The 20,690-nt window shown below is 40.4% G+C and overlaps 2 protein-coding genes across 2 annotated transcripts in view; one reads left to right on the forward strand and one right to left on the reverse strand.

Annotated features, from left to right (window-relative positions):
• CFTR (CF transmembrane conductance regulator) overlaps nt 1–10,363 on the forward strand; it is an 85,339-nt gene extending 74,976 nt beyond the window's left edge. Inside the window, exons 24-27 of the mRNA XM_053943552.1 lie at nt 4,419–4,508; nt 6,896–7,068; nt 7,402–7,507; nt 8,976–10,363. Coding sequence (XP_053799527.1) covers nt 4,419–4,508; nt 6,896–7,068; nt 7,402–7,507; nt 8,976–9,182 — 576 coding nt within the window. The 3' untranslated portion in view covers nt 9,183–10,363. The remainder of the gene's footprint in view (nt 1–4,418; nt 4,509–6,895; nt 7,069–7,401; nt 7,508–8,975) is intronic.
• Nucleotides 10,364–15,359: 4,996 nt separating this feature from the next.
• Nucleotides 15,360–20,690, reverse strand: part of CTTNBP2 (cortactin binding protein 2) — a 69,405-nt gene continuing 64,074 nt past the window's right edge. The window contains 3 exon segments of the mRNA XM_053943553.1: nt 15,360–16,798; nt 16,800–16,942; nt 18,623–18,724. Of these exon segments, the coding sequence (XP_053799528.1) occupies nt 16,633–16,798; nt 16,800–16,942; nt 18,623–18,724 (411 nt within the window). The 3' untranslated portion in view covers nt 15,360–16,632.

Genomic DNA, 20,690 nt, shown 5'->3' on the forward strand with positions numbered 1-20,690 from the left:
TCACACTGAGCAGAAGCAAAGGTAAACCTCTTGTTTCTTTCAGTATCTCAAATCTGGCTGTCATGCCTTGTAGAGGTGTGAAGGGTTAAATCATATAAAACATATTTCCTGAAGCACCCACAAGGAAGTTCCTTGCTGTAGCTCACACGGCTGCGCTGCTGAAGCACAGCCTGCCCAACACTGCTCCTACAGGCTGTTTGTCATTCTCCCAAAAACAATTGCTCCACTGACACCAGGCTGTACTTTTGTACCCATTATCTCTTCTTCCTGGACAGGCCTTTCTGATGATTCTTCTGCAGGTATTTGCCCACTACATTTCCAGAGTGAGGATTTCCAGCTGCATTTGTTTTCAACACACTAAGGCTTTCTTGCATGGGTCCTCAGGCAGATTGCATCCTGAAGTATTTAATGAAGTCAGATTGAGGACATGCCGTCAGAAATTTGTCTTTGAATGGAGAACAGGAGACAAGCAGTCGATATCCAGTTAAAACAAGTGATGAGAGACCTGAGACCCATGAGGTGCTGCTAGCTCTGAGAAAGGGGCTGACTTCTGATGTTTTATTTAATGTTATTCCATGCATCCTAGTGGATCTCACACCGTTTTCTACATGTAAATACTCCATACAGAGTTAAAATCAAGCTTAACATGGAGAACAAGTTTTCTAGAGTTTGCAGGACTGCCACCTGACAAAAAAAAAAAAAAAAAAAAAAAAAAAAAAAAAAAAAAAAAAAAGTTTTGCTCCTTTATTTTACTGAAGAAGTGAAATTTGGCAACTTTTATCTTTGTAGTTCCAGTTTTTCAGCAGCTATCACATTCTATTCATTGTATCTGTCGGTCTCTGCCTGTCTGTCTCCAGCACTATTTATCATTCCTTCAGGCCTGCTTACTTTTGGAGGTCATGGCTGCTTTGTGGTGTGCCAGCACACTCCTGCCCGGTGCGCTGCCGAGCGGGGCCACTTCCCAAGGCGCTCCCACAGAGGGTCCTGCCGTGCCTGGGCTCCTGCAGGGCACTGGGATGAGTCAGCATCGCCACAGCCAGGAGCGTCTGCTGCATCAGACCCGTGCACAGAGCACCTGGGCACGTTAATTAACAACCCCATGTGCTCATGCTCATTTCGGGCCGTATACAGGCTGTTTTCTACATCATGGGTTCAGTGTTGCCAGGGGCGCAGCACTTATATTTACCAGTAAGCTCTATGGGAAGCAGATGTTTTGGTGTCTTCAAGGGAGAATGTTACAGAACTGGTCCCAGAAACCTTTCAGGTTTTTATTGTTTCTATGCTCTTATGTCAATGTAAAGTCCCTAAAGGACACTTATGAAAACAAGTCCTCTAACTTTGCATCTAGTGCCAAAGCATTCACACAGTAACTTAATTTTACTTCGTGTTGATATTGCTGCTATAACACAGACAAAGCAGAGGAGACTACATGAAGGCCATGCTGTTGTCTCTTGTAACTTCTCTGTGCATGGAGCTGCTGCCTGGTTCCAGCTGATGTTACATTTGTCCTCCAGCCCTGGGGCATGTGGGAAGAAGGGTCCATGGGTCTTGCTGAGGACCTGCACACAAGTTGCAGCAGCAGCTACTCACAGCCAGGATACTCTTACTCCTTAGCAGCCTCTTGTCAGCTGATCCTTAACTCTTCTGTAAGCATTTAGTTAGGTACTCTGGGGTCTTGATTCTCCACATAACACATAAATTGTTTAGGAAGCTTATTGCCACACACACCAATACACAGAGGCTGTATCCACTAATGGGGATTAATGCCCTTCAGAAGGGTTGATTTGCAATATTTGGGGTGGTCAGAACATAAACACGACCATATTTATGTTTCTGAATGTTTTGCTTGTGGGTGGATGTCAGGTCTAAGAAACTTTGTTGTATAATCACACCCACTGTCATCCTGTGGGAATTTGAACAAGTGACCGAGAAAGAAATTATTCCAGATTTGCTGTCAGTCTACCCAGCCATCCATCCACTCTTCCAATGCTCTCCCTCATTCTACTTCTTCCATATTTATGAACAATGTAAGTCCTTCATATTCACTTTTGGGTGTTTTCATTTCACTTTCAAGTTTTTAAGAATGTGGAGAGATTTTTTTCTGCTTCTCTTCAAGCAGACCCTTAACTGCCCAGGTGACTCATATGGTATTTACTTAACTGAACCCTATATGGTTTCTAATGAGCTGGGAGGAAGGAGGTGTTGAAATGGAGAGAGAAGTACCAGAATTCAGGACAATGAAATATTTACTTTATGGGGATGAAAAACAAAACCCTGCATTTGGGAATAGCTTGCTTTTAGTGCCCTGCTTCTTGAAAGCACAGTTATTAGAAATAGCAGCAGCTTCGGAGGAAGGTTGTACCCCTTATTGCTCTGCCTGGTGCACTTCAGCAGGAATGTTATTCAGCCCTATCTCCTTTAAAACTGGTTTGTTCAGTTAACTATTCTTTACCACTGAGAAATGAAAACATGCATTCTATTAGTTAAATGTGTGGGGCTCACAGTGTGAGCAAACCCACATCTGACGCTGTTTCCACAGTATTGCTGTTTCCACCACACCCACCCCTTGGAAGAACCTAATCCTGCTGCAAATATGTCACCCCACTCACGCCACCTGACCAGAGCAGGGCATGGGAAAAGGACTGCTGTACTTCACCTGAGCTCACACTGTTATTAGCAATAACAATTATAAGAAAGGCTCTACTTTTTCCCCCTTGTCTCTACAAAAATTATTTCAGTGATTAACTTTAAACTGTAGTTCTGTGTGTTTTAGTGTGGTTCTGCAGCTCTTTCAGCGTGTTGTTTGCCATGTGTTGAAGGTATCATTGCACTTAAATCCACCCCATTGAGTGCACAGCACCTCAGTGCAGCTGCTTTTCTCCTCTGGTTTCTTGAATTAGTTATTTCCTTCTCTTTTGCACCAAATACATTGGCAGTGGCATGCATATCTTAATCTAGCAAATTAATTAATTAATTTTCCTCTGCAATGGTCATACTTTTAATTAATGATAATTAAATGATGAATGTAAATGTGTATATAAATCACTTTGAAATCTGATGAAAGAATGCCAAGTTCCCAGGTTGGGTCAGATAGAAATTGTGGTACACAGGCCAAACTCTGGGAGAGCACTTGCTAAGTGTATTCTCTCTGTTATTTTCTGCTGGTACAGGTAGTCCTTTGCTGCTTTTGGTAGTGTTTGACTACCAAGACTCCAGGAATGTACATGGCTGTGAATCACTGGGATTTCAACACATTTTCTCTAAATAAATACTTTGTTGAGAAAGACAGGAGAAAATAATTGTCTCAGTTTTTTCCTCTTGGTATTTGTTGCATACATACACAGAAAGAGCAAGCAAATGGTAATATTTCTCAACAACTTAAATTCTCAGCTCAAATTTAAATTATTTGAGAGCAAGTTCTCCCTGTTACAAACATCGGGTGTACCTTACGGCATAGAAAAATTTCTTAAATGTGGTACAGCTTCAGTGTCCCTTGAAGAATCTAATTTCTCTCAGAATCCGCCCTATGTAAAAAGAGATTCAACAAATATTTAATTTTGTCTGAGTCACTGCTTCTTGAGCTACAAAACGTGTATCTAAGGTATGATGGCCTAAATCTGCTTACCTGAACTGATGGGGAAAGCAGAATGGAGTGGTAAACTTCAGCTGGAGAAGGGCGTGTTCTCAGTGCCAGGAAATGTGCATCCTCCTCATCTCCAGCAGCGGCAGGTGGGCGCGGGGCATAGCAGGGAGCCAGCACAGCCCGCAGTGTCCGGCGGGGAAAACACTCACAGAGCGGGCTGGTGCTGCAGTGGCTCTGCCACAGTTCAGTCATGTGACAGTGGGAGAGGGAAAGAGCACCTTTAGAGATGGGACTGGGACATGGTGAAATGCCAGGGAACAGGATGATGCTGAGATGTGTGTTTGGCTACAATTTATTAGAAAAAGAAACTCCTTGATGAAAAACAACTTAGGACAATGTCCCTGAATTTTGACAAATAAGAATAGTTTTTTCTCTCTAAGCAAAATTGTGGAAACACACACTTTAGGTTGACAATTTTCTTTTGGTATGTTTGAATATGTTTCACATAGTCAAGAATCAAAAACAGTTTTAAAATGTTTATTTCAAAATGAAAATACAGGAAATGTTTGATTCTAAAAACTGCTGAAATCTGGGGTTTGCTGGTCTTCAGACAAGTTTGGCTAAGATTTTCTTAAGATAATTGCCAAAATCTTAATATATAAGCATTTTCAAAATCATTTTTTGGAACAATATTAAAAAAAAATAACCTGCAGTTAGCTCTCTCTGATAATTGCAGAACGTTATTCTTTTGTCTGTAATCTTCACAACTTCCAATGCTTTATACAATGTTTCAGGTTATCTATCTACCTGTGTCTGTATGTCTTTTTTCTTGCAGAAAGTGTTCATATTTTCTGGAAGTTTTCGGATGAATTTGGATCCTTATGGGCAGTGGAATGATGAAGAAATATGGAAAGTTGCAGAGGAGGTAAAGCTGTTCAGTGTTATTTGTCTCCCTCTGGTGATGTGGTTACAGCAGGGTGCAGTGTAGGTCTAATGACTGTCATATTTCACATTTATGTAGAATCTTAGGGGACAAGTGCAGGGGAAAGGTCATGCTGTGCTACCAACCATATCTATTATGTTTTATATAAATAGTTATTTCAATTATCAGAACAATGGGAAGCCAGCTGAGAGGAGCTCTCTCTGACAAGGCATTCAGGCTTTTGCTCTACTTGTATCATGGAGCTTCCTCTGCCATGGAAAGTAAGAGTCATGGAATGCTAGAATTTTGAACCTGAAGGTCTTCTAATATTTTGTTGAGGTTTCCACAACATTTTTTTTCCAATTCCCAAGCTTAGCTGCCAGATTCTGTTTCCATGTTGCACTGGTGCCACACATTGCAGTTGTCAGGTGCTGCCTCTTGGCTGTGACAGGGCTTCATGGGTTGCAGCTGTGTCCGTAATGCCCAGGAAAAGTCAGGTGAGCATTACAGGAGGGAAAGGGCCGCAGCCTAGAAAGTGGGTACCTTTTTCAAAGGTACAGATGACCTAATTAATACAGACTTAACCATACATTGGTGCTACTTTCCTTCATTACAAGTCTCAAGTATCAAAAAATGCTTACAGGTGTGAGACTTAATCTGAAAGCTTCCTCCTTTCCCATCCAGGAGGTTAACTCTGTCTCTGCTTGCTTTCTTGGGTTTTTATAATTTCTTCTCTATATTTGGAAAAGAGGAAAGTAGACACATTCTGTGAGTAATTTACTGTCAAATGAAAATATCATAACATTTTTGTTTAGATGGTGTGACAGCTTTTCAGACAGCCCTAGCGGAGGCAACATTGTGCTCAGTGCTGTTTCTCTGCTTCTCTGAGGCTCATAAAGAAATTTAGTGTGGATCAATATCCTCTTTCTTGAGGAAGATAAGCTCTCCTGCTTTGGAGGATTGTTTCTAGTGTGTGTTTGAATTGAGCTTGGTATTTTAAAGAGCTAAACCTCTTTTACAATGGCGTGAAAAAAATTTTATTTTAAAGTGTTTATCATTAAGGAGTTGGGCAAACCTGTATTTGATACTGAGGTTTTCATTGCATAGGCAAGAATGCAAAGCAAATAAAAAAGAAAGAGCTGTAATGCTTTTTACTAGGAGTGATTGGATTGTTTACCAAGTTCATGCTCTTGAAGTCTGGCTCGGCAGTGAGTCAGTTTAACTTTGGGAGCACGGCACAGAAATGAGCTGTCAGCTTATTCCAGACCCATGTTGACTGCTGAGGATTTAGAGGATCCTCCTGAAATCAGAATCAGCTTTTTACACTCCTTGCAATCAACTGCAGAGAACAAGGCCTTGTCTGATGTTGCATTTTTTATTGCCCCCATATTTCAGCACCTGAACCTGTCAGACTTGTGTTGACTTGTGAGCTTAAGTCTTACTCCTGCAGACAGCTTCTGAACCCTATGGGTACATGAAGAGACCTTGTGCAGTTTTAAGAAGAAAGCACTTTTCCATCCATTGAATGCAAAATTTCATTAAGGACACAATTTGTGTTCAAAAGAGAATGAGGAACAAAACGCTGGGCTTAATTTGCATAAAAATTAAAGCACAAGCTCTTCAGAAGCACAACACATATACCCATACACCACAGTTTAATACTGTTTCCATGCAAAGTGAAAACACTTTGTAGGAATTCCATTTTTTTGTTTTCCCTGGAATGCAAATTAGTTGCTATCAGTAATAGTTAAAAAATCCAAGGGAGGTGGCCTTTATAAGTTCCTGGAGTTTCATTACATTTTTATAGTATTTTATAGAGCCATGCAACTCACATATATTTCCTAGTTTTCATATTTTGTAAAAATGTCTCTTGAAACTCTGCTGATAAGGCCAAGGACCACAGTTGGTTTGGATCTGTGGAAGATGGAAAGCTTTGATTGGAGGTGTAAATCTCCCAAAGAGAGTAAACAGGAGCACTGGAAGAAACAGTCAGAAAACATCTTCTGGGCTGGACTCTGATTTCTGGTCCAAAGGCAGCAGCTTCACTTGGCATGGGCACCCCTCTAAACACTTTGTCACAAATGCCAGGGGGAAACCCCTTATGCCTTTAGTATAACCAAAGTGCACAAGACCTTTGGGGCAGCAAAAGGAGCACCTGAAAACACTGTCAGAGCTGTAGAGACAGCGGCCATGGTGACTGGGGTTATTTTCTCTATTGCTATAATGTAGTATATAAAATTTGGTCATTTATTTTTAAACTCCTAGTAACCAAAGAGGCCTGTTTTCCTTTCAAAAATCACTTTCTGTAGCATTTACAATGATGTAAATGATTACCACAGTCAGCAGTAATTATGTCTTGACAATCTTTTGTGTCCTTTTTTCTCCGGCAGGTTGGGCTGAAGTCTGTAATAGAGCAATTTCCAGGCAAGCTTGATTTTGTTCTTGTGGATGGAGGCTGCGTCCTCAGTCATGGCCACAAACAGCTGATGTGCCTTGCCCGGTCAGTTCTCAGCAAAGCTAAAATCTTGCTGCTCGATGAACCAAGTGCTCACCTGGACCCTGTGTATGTTTTGTTCATTTGTTGTTTTCTAATATGGAATAAGAAAACCCATGAGGCAGCACCATCTAAAGAGATCTTTTGTAACTTGTCTGCCCTATTACTAAGCCTGATTTTAGTAATGTGTGTTGGTAATTCTGTGCAGGGGCTCAGGGAAGCCTGCTTACAGCCTTTATTCTATGGCTCATAGATACTTTGACAGCAGAGATGCAGCTGAGGCACCGCAGAGCTGTGTCCCTGCATGGAAGCTCTACAACCCACAGCCAGGCTGCTACACATGTGTTTTATGGGCCTGTGCAGTTATGGGTATGCACATTGCATTGTTTGTTTGCCTTTCAGAACTTCCCAAGTGATCAGGAAGACCCTGAAGCATGCGTTTGCCAACTGCACAGTGATACTCTCCGAGCATAGGCTGGAGGCGATGCTGGAATGCCAGAGATTTTTGGTGAGCATTTCTCATAGGCTCACTTACTGCTGTCTCACCACATTTGATGAACACGCAAAACACACCAAGTGGAAGTGATGTTTTCTGGATTGATGGAGGTCGTTCAGGGCAGTTGAGCAACTTACCCACTGGCAGAACTACAGCAGGCTCCTGTTTGCTCCTTCACCTGATCTGTGACAGACATCTGAATACAGATGAGTTGGGTCATGTTCTGGGGGAGCAAGAAGGAAAGTTTCGACCAGAAGGAAAGTTGTGTAGGTTATCCAGCTGCTGATCCAGGTGCCTTATATTTTTGATTGGCTCAGGAGATTCAGAAAAATCTCAGCATCTCACAGAGTTTTACAATTGCAAATGCAGAATCAGCTGCACTTGAGCAATAGGAGGCTGCCTGGGGAAGAGGAGTTTCCTAGCATGTGATGATCAGAATTGCTGATTTCTTTCAACAAGCCATGTAAATATTCCTTTCATGTGTAATCAAGGGGACAAATTACTGGAGTCCTGGGGTATTTCCTTTGTTACATAAAAATGGTTAGTAAAGAAAAAGAAAGTTATGTAAATGGTTCTTAAAAATTAGGTTCTTCTTTCTGTATTTTTTTCACTCTTCTATGGGTGGGCATCTAAATTTTATTAGCAGAGTGAAACATAGATTTCGATGTCTATTTGATTGGGTGCATTAGCACAGCAGGAGGAACAGTGCCTGGAGTTAAAGCAGGCTAGTCAGTAGGCAGGTTGTACATCCTTTTGGATGTGCTGCTCCTGGGTGTGTGCTGGACTCAGCCTTGCTCCCAGCTGCTGTGGCAGCAGAGCCCTAGCAGGCAGGCAGCCTCAGCCCTGAAAAGGCTTCCCACCCTCCAGACCATATTTTAGCAACAGAGATGCTAAAATTCTCTCCTGTCAGACCTGTGCCCTTACCAGAGATGTGCTGACAATGCAGTGCCAGCGAAGGAGCCTGATTTTTCCTTGGCTCCTGTCTGACAGGGAGACTGCACAACCCTACAGGGCAAACTTCTTGTCTCCTTCAAACAGAGGTGAGCAGTGCTTCCTTGTTTGGTGAGAAGAAAGCAAAGAAAGGCTGGCACTTTGCTGGCAGCTTTCTCTCTCTGCTTGTGATAGAAAAATTAACGCTTTCTTAACTGGGCGGTCTAGCAGTGCCAGGGAAATGCCAAGGTACTGGGAGTCTTCAACAAAGGGACTCAGAGATAAAACCAAGTCACAAGGAAAAACCAGCCAGTGCAGCAGCACTTTGTAATTTGGGCAATAGGCACCTTTTCCACATGTTCAAATTTTAATGCATGTTTTTGTGGTTTTAATTAGAAACTGCAGACTAGAAATTAGAAATTGTAAATTGGGCTTTTTCTGTTAGAAGATGTTTGCCATGTCTTCATGTCTCTTCCCTGCTCCATTAGTTGCATTAGCTGAATTCTGTCAGCACCACCACTGCTCTTCTGACAGAGTGATGTTTCTCCAGGTAATCGAGGACAATAGATTGAGGCAGTACGAATCCATTCAGAAGCTGCTGAACGAGAAGAGCTCCTTCAGGCAGGCCATCAGTCACGCTGAGCGCCTTAAGCTACTGCCAGCACACCACAGAAACTCCAGCAAACGTAAACCCCGACCCCAAATCACTGCCTTGCAGGAGGAGACAGAGGAAGAAGTGCAGGAGACCAGACTGTGAGATGCTGTGTAAAGACCCTCTTTGTGGAGTGAATGGTCAGCAGTGCCCCATGATGCCAGAACCAGCACTTCTGGACCTGCCTCAGCCACGCACAAATTCAGCCTTCCAGGAGGTGTTTACTGAAGCGACCACATGAGCATGTGGGAATTGCTTCCCTTCTGTGGTTAATCATGTGCAAGTTAGTGCATTCTTTGAGGTTTTGCCACTTAGAGTGGTGAAACCAGATTTCCTTTGAAAAGCTGCTCTGATTGGATACAAACCAGATGGCGAGCAGAAGTAACTTGCCTAGGCTGACATTGTTTCAGAAAACTTTTAGAAATGTTCTTGCTGGGGTGAGAGGACTAGACAGCAGGAAGAATGTGAAAAGAATTATCAAATCTGGGTGGAAAATAGAAAAATCAGTATGTAAAAAACTTCTGTGGATTCACTTCCTGCAACTGAATTAAGGGACAATATCAGCAAGCCACAGAGAAAACTTCCTTCTCTTTGTTTTCCATGCAGCAACTGTAATTTCAGCATAGCAGGAAAGGCCAAATGCCACGTGCATAGGTGAAAATGAAGGAAGAGAGGATATTGTCTTGGAAGCCAATCAACATCTGTTATGTCTCCACAGTTAAGAGAGAATTGGTATTTCCTCTTAAAATCTAGGAGACTGTTAACCTGACCCTGCACACACTCACAATTGGATGAGTGCAGACTGACATCAGTATCTAGCAAAAGGTAGGACTCCTGGCAGTGAACCTGCAATCTGCATAGGTCTGGCATCTTTATATGCTTTTTACTTTGGCCTAACAAAAAAAAAAAAAAAAAAAAAAAAAAGAAAAAAAAAAAAAAAAAAAAAGAAACCTCTCCGATGTAGACTTTAATAATGAAATTAATTTTTATACTCTTCTGGTTTGCAGTTTTACTATGGAACTGAATGTTCTCTAGGATATTTTATTTATTTTAATATTGTTGCAAACTTTTGCTAAGGAAATTATGTATTTTAAGAGTGATTGCATACTATACAGAAAAATATATTTGTACAAAAAGTTTTATATTTGGATTGTTGCAGGGATATTTTGCTACTAGACTTTGATGTCTCCTTATGCTAGAGCTGTTGAAAACGAGGGCAGCCCCAGAGTCTGGCCAGGTACTGTCCAATGCTGTCTTTGTGCACTAAAGTATTCCAGTGATATATACAGGTGTTTCAGACTATTTTTTTCTTTAAATAAATTTTTAAAAAGAGAAACTGCCTGTATGACACACTAAAGCCCCTCCTGCCCCCCTTAATGGGGCAGGCACGGTGGACAGATTCTGCTGCTTCCACTTCGGTGACTGCTGCCTATCAAGAACATGGCCATCATTTTGGTAGCCGCTCTCTCCCTCCCGAAGGCGGCGGCTGGAAAGGCCTGCGGGGCTGCCCGGGCCGGCCGGGCGGCACTAGGTGGTGCTGCGGGCCTCAAGCGCTGCGGCGCGGGCTGCGCTCGGCCCGGCCTCCCCCAGCGCCCGGCCCTGCAGCTGCGAAGAGCAGCGCAGGCAAGGCTTGGACTAAACTCCTTCGGGAGTCCTGGAGCAGCATCGGCCTGCGCTGCCTCCGGCTGGGCCCTGGTGCTGCTCAAGGCGCCGCTGGGTCCGGCTGAGCCCGCAGGCACCGGGGCTCACTCTGGAGCTGCTCACTCTGCGTCACACTGGCTTCCCTCCAGCTCTGTCCCCCATTGCATACTTTCTGGCCTTCATTACACATTTCCTTTGCAAATATTTTTTGGCAGTTTTTTTCCTGCCCTGTCCTTCATACTGTACTTTTATGCTTGTCTATCTTCTAGCACTTTCCTGGATCTCTTTGCTTTCTTTCTGTGGGGGACACCTTGCGCCGCCTGATTTTCTGCACAAAGCAATGCCTCATGCTCACAGAGCACTTTGGATAACCTTGGGTCTCAATTTTGCCATGTCACTGTTTCTTTGCCACTAAACTCTGCTTGATTTTTAACAATGGAAAACCAACTGTGTATTGAAGTAGTATGACTTTTGAATCCCATCTCCACTCCTCTTATCCCCTCAAACTGTTCACCTCACACTGTTTGTCCCTTTTCTGACATAGTCAGCTCTCCATTTGTACAAGTCTTTACAGAGTACGTGGCCAAGCCTGGCTGGAAGGCTAGGGCTGCTGAAGTGTGGCCAAGTCCAAGGAGGCGTGCCAAGGGTCGCTCTTTTTCAGGATATTACTCAGAGTTACAGCAGACACACCAAGTGGGGGAGTTTATAATCTAAATAAACAAGATGATCAGAAAGATCAGCAGAAAAGAATGACTGTCATTAGAACTAGTGCATGCTTCAGAACTTGCAAAACCGTTCATGTCGTTGTCAGAGTTAGAAGGTGGTAGGTAAGCTGGATTCAGCAGACGAGGACACATTTCAGGAAAGAAAAAGATAAATACAGCAGGAGCATGTAGCAGATGGGACATATGGAAGTAGCTGATACAAATACTCAGGAGGAGGAATTTGAAGGAAAAAGTAAATCAGTTGACTGATTGCCTCCACCCTGGGCTACAACACTCACTGAAACAGCTTCTGCCACCAGTGCCCAGCTACCACCATCACACTGCCAGTCCCAAAGAGCCCAGGCAAGATGCTGTCCTCTCAGGTCAACTGAGAGAAGAGTGTGTTATTTCTTTCAGTTCCAAACCACTGCTTCAGCTCCTCTGGAGTTCAGGCTGGAAGAGGAGGTAAGTTAGTACCAGCCTCCATGAGGAGGATGACCCAGCCTCTCCTTCCCAACACAGGTTGAGAAGAGCACACTACCTTCTAGAGTAAGTGTTCTTGTACTTTCTGTCAGAGGGTGACAGCTCCCAGGGATTTTGCCTGAAACTAATCTGGAAGTTGCACGTGCTGTTCATGATGGAAAATGGAGCACAAGAGGGAAGGGAGAAAACAAAAAAGAAGCAAATGAGGCTATAACTAGTGGAAGAACAAACAATGACCTTCATAAGCACAGGCTGAGCATTACTTAATGGAATTTTTCTTCTCATGTGCTTTGCTTTGCATGCATTTGATTAAACAGAACAAATATAAAAAGTACTCTTACCAGAGCACTTTGTCATTAAAACCACCTATGGGTCTGTACAATGTGGGTCTGTACAACATATAGCCAAAGAGAAGAGCATGCTGACTTTAATACTACATGTGGAGATTTAATTTTGCAGCCTGCTAAGAAGAAACCAAAGAAAATTGAAGAGATTTTGTAGCTGTCCTTAAGTACAGTGGAGAAGGGTGGCCACACTGCTAGTACAGCACTAAGAAGCCTTGGGAGAGCAAATGCTAAGCTAGGATAGCCTAAACAAACTTGAACTGTGCATACTTATCCATTTTCATAAATCTTATATACAAAATAACTACACATTAGCGGGAACTGCTCAGTATCTCACTGGAGTCAAACAAACCTGCTATTCCAACAAACAAGTTTGTTTTCACAGTTGCTTAACTGGTGTCTTACCAGCTGTGCTTTATTCATTAAATATCCATTTCCAAAGTCTTTCTTAAAATCCACCTCCTCCAGTTCCACAAGCCTCAAATCTCTCAGGCTGTTACATCAGAGCTGCTGAACACCTGATGGCATCTACACTTTTCGAATTCTATCTACCCTGTTTAAGCAACAGGCTTAAATTATTTCTTAGTAACTTTAGGCCTTTTAAAGCATTTTCCTGTATTAATTCTAAATTGGTGTTAATTGCTGGAGGTAATTTCAGAATTACATAATTTGTTTCATTTTATTTACCAAAAAATATTCTGGTGATTATTTTTTTCCTCATTTTTCTATTATAGATTTGGTATTTTAGGTCTAGAGTTACACTTGGCTGTGATTTAACATTTGGAAAAAAACCCACACCGCTTTAGAACTGACGTACAATTGTTCATTAATGGACCATTAGTTGCTGTCTAAAAACATCTTGCAAATTAAGCAATACAATGCAATACAGTAATACGTTTCCTTTACAAACCCCCATGTTCTCTAAAACCAATTTCCTGTTCCTAGGATAAACAATATTTATACTAAGTTCATTCCCCGGGGCTCACTTCAACCTCAAAATACAACCCTTGTAAAATGCAGCCAGAAGTTTCTGAGTGATACTACAGCCCACTACCACCATACCTTGTGCTCCCTTAAAGTCACTTCTTCAAGTTTCTTGAAGAACAGCTCACTTAGTGATTCTTAACTCTCTTAACTATAGTTTGATCACCATAAACATCACTTTAGCCAGAGTTACAACCAAGAAAGCGATCCTTCATCCTTTCTCCAAGCATCTTACACCACCGGAGGCTGTTTTGCTTCTCCAGTTCTATTGGAAAGCTGGAGGGTTTTGGATGTATTTTGTAAATCACTTAAGCTGTATTACAGGAAGAGATGTGCCTCAGGCCTCCTGGTTTTGCTGTTGCTGATGAATGTTGCTGCCTTTGTTGAATGATGGAGAAGGTTTCTTCATGGTTTTAATTTTGGAGTTCATGCTCAGCAACCCAAAATAAAAGGCAAATATTGTCTGATGGATTCAGACATTCACTTAAGGAACACAGTCCATATTCTTGTCAAGAAATAAGAACCATAGGAGAGATGCTGAAAGGTTTTATTTTCAGGAGTGGCTTGAAGTGAAGAGCTGGAATGTTTAGTACTTACCAGAGTTGATGGATGAGAAGTATTTTTCATGTTTCTCTAGTTGAAGACACTGACATGTGTTTAAAGAATGTAGTGTAGTCAGATGAGGGATAAATTAAGTCTTTCACTGCTCCAGTGGCCTGTCAGATGGATTCAACCATAGAAGCTTCCCTATACTTTCTGAGATACCCCTCCATGGAGATGGGGTCTCTCTCTTCACTTACCTCTTTCAGTTATGGGGTAATAGCTGGGAGCAGATGCAGCATGGATGGGCATGGCCCAGCACAGCACACTCCAATCCTCTCTGCTTGAGATACAGGAAGCAAGAAAGAGAAAGGATTTTGCCCATTACAAACCCAAAGTGAGAGTAGCTGGTATGACAATTCACTTATGAGTGCTGTTTGTAGCATCACAGGAATAACCTGAAGACACAGTGAGCCCTGAGCCCTGACACATGGGCCCTGAGCTCATGAACAGAACCTGGCCTTGCTTCAGCACAACCTAACACAAACCAAGTGATAAGCCAGCAGAGAAGTCAGCACGTCCACAAGCAAATTGTGTTTATGGTTTTGTGGTGTTCACTCTTTGAGGGCAGGATCTGCTGTGGCCTAACAAGAGAGATTAGCTCTTAGTGCAGAAGAGAACCATCAATTAGGAGATCTGTAAGATACTGTGAGATTAAAGCTGCATGGAGATCACTGTGTTGAACTGACAGACAAACAAAATGATAGCAGACAGAAGTCAAAAAGGTAAAAGATGCAGATGGAGAGTTTAGGACAGCAGGCTGTAAAGGAAGGATAATGAGGGCATTGAAAGGCAATGCTAAATTTAGCAAGAGACCTAACTTTCACACCATGACCAAAGTTACTCTCTCCTCTGCAGATTTTCATGCACAGTACAGTACTGATTAGTTTTTACTCTCATAGACAATATGCAGTTTTAAAATATGCCTCAAAGCATGCTTTAGAACACTGCCCAGTATCTTCCCACACAGAAGCACACTGTTAGCTCTTGATCTAAACCAGGTGTAACATTTTAAATGCAGAACAAACTTGGCTTAGAAGGATGTCAGGATTTTTCTTAAATAAAATTGTTTTTACAAATTCTTATGTTGAAATTTATGTGATCCTTGCAGATAGTGTCTTACACTTGTGTTCCTCCTTGGCCATGAAATCCCTACCTGAGCTTCTCACACAAGCTACCACACTGCTGCTCACTGCTTCAGCACATCAGGGATCCTACTTGCTCTGACCTGCAGTGCTTTGCAGCTGACTCATTCTGCTAAGAACCACCAGCAAAAGCAGCATCCATATTTCAGCATAAAAATGAATAAAAAAAAAAAAATTAAAAATCAGTTTCTAGAGAAATGACCTATATTTGGTTCCACATTACTAGCACAGCAAATAGAAGTCTTAGTGAAACAGCAATTGCCTAAAAACAAGGTACTTTCTAAATATATTGTGCAGGAAATTATTTCAGAAATAAGCTTCTAATATTCAATATCTATAGAGCCAACACACACACACAAACTAAGAGAAAGAAAGACAATATGCCATACAAAGATTTTATTGACATGAATCTGGGGTAACTGTTTTATATACAAAGGCAAAGTGTTAGGAAAAAGTTAATCCTTTCCTCCTCCAGGCTTATTTTGAGAAAAATGCTCTTTTAGATATTAGAGGCATATCACTGTCCAAATTCCCCAAACCATCTCCCATTAACCCAGCAAAAGTCATCCAAATCTGATCTCAAGAAAAATCTGCACTTTCCCCTGCCTAACAGGTGAGCTATCTCAACAGTGCGCATTTCCACATTCCTGCAATTCACAAGGATGTAACTGCAACTATTGTAGAAAGAGGCTGGGGAAATATGCCCTGCATAGAAACTTTCCTCATGGGAACACGATCTACCTCAGTGGTGGAGAGAAAAATAACAAAGAGTTAATTTTAACTGCAACTCAAGTATCATTTTATAGCAATTACATCTTAAATCCACAACAGAAATTGATAATTACATAGTAACTCATTGCTACTACATTATCTTGGATAATACTGTAGTTAAGCTTTTGCTCGAATTTCTTTTCAGTAAAATCTGTTTCTGTAAAACACTGTTATTTCTTGGATGCTTTTAAAACACTAATGAAGCATATAAAAGTTTTTACAGTATACAAGAAAAACAAAGTTGATAAATGATCACATTTTCTTCGATTCTATCAAAGAGTAAGAGTCTGAGAAAAATAACTTTTGTTGCATTTTAATTTCTCAATCTCTTTCCTTTTTTAAGAGATAAAAGTTATAAAGGAAATTAATTACATTTTAGATGAAGAGAAGCTTGAGAAAAACAAAATCACAATTCAGCAGGCAGATGATGATGATGAAATCAAAGTATTTAATATGGCTTGTAGCTGAAAGTAATTGATCTGCAATTCCAAACATTTCAGTTATTGCCACATTCACTAATTTTTCATTAAGTGAAGATAAAATGTCTTTAAAATGCATGAACAATAGCTTTAAGCCATTGTTGTATATATTGTGCAACTCATTTGAATGCAGGTTAACATGTGAACTTAATAGAATATATTTATGTACAGTATATACACAAACAGAATCCTGTGGTAGGTGCCCCTGAATATTATCATTTAAATAAGTAATTTTCATATTAAAAGAAGAAAAAAAAACAACCATCTATGAAGGAGGCAAAATGCCCATTTCTGAACTTTAAATCAATATCATTTCCAGCTGATGTACATAGAAATAAAACTGTGGTCCTGTACAAACTTTACATTACAGGGTAACAGTTTGTTTTTAAAAAATATTTACATATTTAAGTACTTGGTTCTTTGCAATAGAGATTATATGAACACAAAAAATTGTAAGATAGGCAGGTTAATTTATTGGATTTTTCCATTTGTTCTTTTTTGTGCAAATTCCAAATCTCTCTTTTTGTGTTATTATCTGCCTCTATTTGCCTTGTATTACTGCTGCTGCTTTTTTTTAGTATTCTGAGAAGGCTGGGTGACTTTGCTTCTAGGAACAGGAAGAAAAGATTTAACTCTTGAAACACCCAACTCTGTCTTTGATTTACTGTTGCTGCTTTCCACAGTTCGACTGCTGCTGAGAGGACGCATTCCATCCTAAAAAAAAAAAAAAAAATTGTGTATAAATAAGTATCACTGTTTGACATGGCTGGGTTGTGTTCCCTTCATTTTGGCCAACATCTCCCCAGAATTTTTTTTTTTTTATTCTCTATGAAAGCTTTTGATCAAGTTTTTCACAAACCTCCCAAGTAGCTAAGCTTGTCTACTTGCAAGTCAATATAGAAATGCCTTCTCCTTGTTAGCAGGAATTTTTAAAGAAAAAAATTACTAGGAGAAATGTACAGTAGGAACTGATAGGTCATCTGACTTAGCCAATTATCCAGGCATCACTACTATGTGAAGCTCTGATTTGGGATGCCTGAATATGTGTTTAGAGAAATATTCAAAAGGAGTACACCTACTTGTGGATCTGCAAGGTTAAAATTATTTCTTTTAGTGGAGACTGTTCTATAGATTTTAACCAATTTACAGAAAATATTCTAACTTTCTGAATATTTGGATATGAAGAAATATGAATGCAAGGCTGTCAACTCATCTGAGCCTGAGACTGGCTCAGCTGGTCAGAGCATGGTGCTGATTACAGCAAGGTTGTGGTTTCAGTCCTCGTATGGGTCATTCACTCAAAAGTTGGACTTGAAGATCCTTGTAGGTCCCTTCCAATTCAGAATATTTGGTGGTCTGTGAAAGTCAGCTCTTTTAATGCTAAGGTGTGTTAGTTAATCCAGTTTCAGGGATTTCACTGTATGGTGAAAATGGTGTCTCTAGAAAACAATTTACTGCAGTTAGATAAAACATCAGGATTGGCCTCCAAAAGACCTATATCAAAGGAACACAGAAGGCCTGGTAAGGGAACACAGACCACAGACCCTGGCTAAGATTAACTGAGCTCAGAAACTCTCTTGATGTTCACAAACACAAAGAGCAAAAAAGAAAAGGGAAGAAGATGTAACAACAGAGAAAACATAATTTCCCAAATAATGAAAAGTAGGCAGGACATAATTTCATCTCTGTATTTAGTAGGGATGGTAGCATCCACAAACAATAATAAAAATTTCTGAAACGAAGACAGTAGTAGACTTACTATATCTTCCAAAAATATTCAGCTTATCTTCCCACTCTGAAACTACTCTGAAGTTACTGAAGTTCATTTACATATATAACATAGCAAGATGACTGTATATTTCAGCAAATAGTTAGGTCAAAAGTAGGAACTGAATACCTCTAAAAAAATGCTATTCTTCACAAACTTTGGTAATATCATGTCTTTTCAATATTTTTGCCCCTTAGAGCTTTGACGTCAGAGCAACCAGTAATTTTACATCAAGAATTTTAGAAGTGGTGCTTTTCCAAACTTACTGAGTGACATTAATTGAAACGAAACAACAAACCCAGATTTTATTTCTCTTCATATCTGATGGAAATAACTTGTAGTGTCAATGTAATGTCAAAAATACTTGGCCTAGGGAGATGGCTTTATGTAGAAAGCCAAAACTGAAAGCATCATTGTTTTAATAAATCTTTAGCTTCTAAATAAATCTTTAGCTTCTAAGTCACATGAAAGGATCTTGGAATGGTAGTCTAGCAACTTTCTTAAGAATTATGACAGTATTTTCTTGTAATAAACAGGGCACTAATTCTTAGGATCCAATCAGAAATTCAGACTTGGAGAAACTGAAGACACCTTTCCTATCCTACCATAAAACTAATATCACCTACCTTTTGTGCTGTTGTTTTATTTGGGTTAGTACTACTTGCTGATAATACAGGAATGTTCTGGGAGTTACTGAACATCAGTAACTCATCCTTAGAATCTGCAATCTAAAGAAAGATAAGGAAATGATGATTTTTTTTTTTTTAGTTATTCACAGAGATTATGTTTACATTTGCCAATTTTTAGAGGCTTGATTTTATTTTCATGGTTTCTGTACAATGCAATGCAGAACATGTAAATATCCAAAGAACAATTAAAATATCTCTTCTTTACTCTTAAGTGCATTTTTAGAAAATGGGAGGTGGAGATTTCATATAAACTACAATCAGAGGAAGATTAAACATGCATTTCCAGAGTGATACTTTTCAGTGGAGCTTAAGGGCAGTATCCCATCAAATTTAACCAGCCTTCAGGAACATCAGAGAAAGGAATGATTGTTTTCCCTTTCTCCTGCCATATTTCTTCCCTTTTTTTCTATTTTTCCTGACTAGAAAATAACAGACAGAGCCTGCTCAAGATACTGTCCTCACTGAAAACTAGGTATTTTATCCTGGGGCAAGCTGATCCAATTAAATTCTGCAACTGCAAAAGTATTCAATCCCAACCCAGTGAAGGCAGCAGGAATATATTCGAGTGAAAGGGTGAATTAAAGAGCAGAAGTACTTATTCTGTTGGCAGCCTGAAATTACACCACTCAAAGAAAGCATGCAACAGCACCCTTACTTCTGCAAGGCTCTATTAGGCAGCTGGGGAATTAACAACAGAAATTCCAGCCAAGGATGGTTCCACCCATGGTGAGGAAACTGAACAAAAGACTTGACATCTATCTCCTTCCTTATCTAACCCATATTTCCTTGAATTGTCATCAACAAGCAATTATACTTTGCATGTTATTAAACACAATTTTAAGTTGGTTACCATTTCTTTAAGCACATCCCATTCTTTTAAGGATAGCTACAATAAATCCCTGCTAACTGATTAGTGATTAGCTTGCCAGCTTGGTGCATGTGACTCATACATGTACTGTAAATACTTTAAGAAAAACAACACAAAACAAAGCACTATAATAAAGGGTTTCAATAAATAGGTTGAAAAATCTTTCCAAACACAGTATTTCTTTTTTTTAATACAAATTTGGTTGTCTTCTAAGAATAAACAGAATACTTAATAAAGCAAAACTAATGGAACTGCTGTTCAGGGAAATCCTAGAGGATGTCATGCACAGCCTAACTGGACAATAGCCTAAGACTGACTCTATCCATGTTTCAAAAGATATGGAACAGCTGCTCCAGTGTGAACATAGCCTGCTGTCACATCCATCCACATCAGCTATGCTAAGAGGAAAGATGAAAAAGAATAAATAGCTTCAGCCACAGGGAAAGCTGCATGGTATCAGTATAAAAAGAAAAATGAGAGAGACACACAGCTCCACACTCTGCCTCAACAGGTCTGCCATAAACACCCACAACCCATTACAACATAGAATTTAGCCCAAAACTATGAGCCCTGCAAGCATCCTTCACTCTCTTTTGCCACTGTTAAAGAACTAGGCCAATCCATCCTCTCTTGCTTGGGGCAGTAAACTACATTTTGCCTACAGAGCAGAAGAGCTTTAAGCCAGTTCTGTGAAGGCTGATGGCATTGTATTAAACAAACCAAATGTTCAATGCATATTAGGGTAAACTTTCTATGTCTTTATGACTACAGAACAGTTTCCCACTGGGAGCAACGAGAGCATGAAACACAACAAGGGAACAGTAATGCAGGGAATGGCTGTTCTCAGAGAAGTGGTCACAACACCAAGCTTGACAGAGTTCAAGAAGCATTTGGACAATGCTCTCAGGCACATGGTGTGACTCTCAGTGTGATCCTGTGCAGAGCCACGTGTTGGATTCAATGATCCTGTGTGTCCCTTCCAACTCAGGCTATTCTATGATTCTATAGAAATTTCATCCTCCACTGCAAGAATCTTCACAAGAAAAATTGGTGAAGGTGTAATTTAAAATGGTGTATACTAAACCAGAACACTTATGTATCATATATTAGTTGGCTTTGGCTTATTCCCAAATAATT

The sequence above is a fragment of the Vidua chalybeata genome, chromosome 5 (genome assembly GCF_026979565.1).
Source record: "Vidua chalybeata isolate OUT-0048 chromosome 5, bVidCha1 merged haplotype, whole genome shotgun sequence".
Taxonomy (NCBI): Eukaryota; Metazoa; Chordata; class Aves; order Passeriformes; family Viduidae; genus Vidua; species Vidua chalybeata.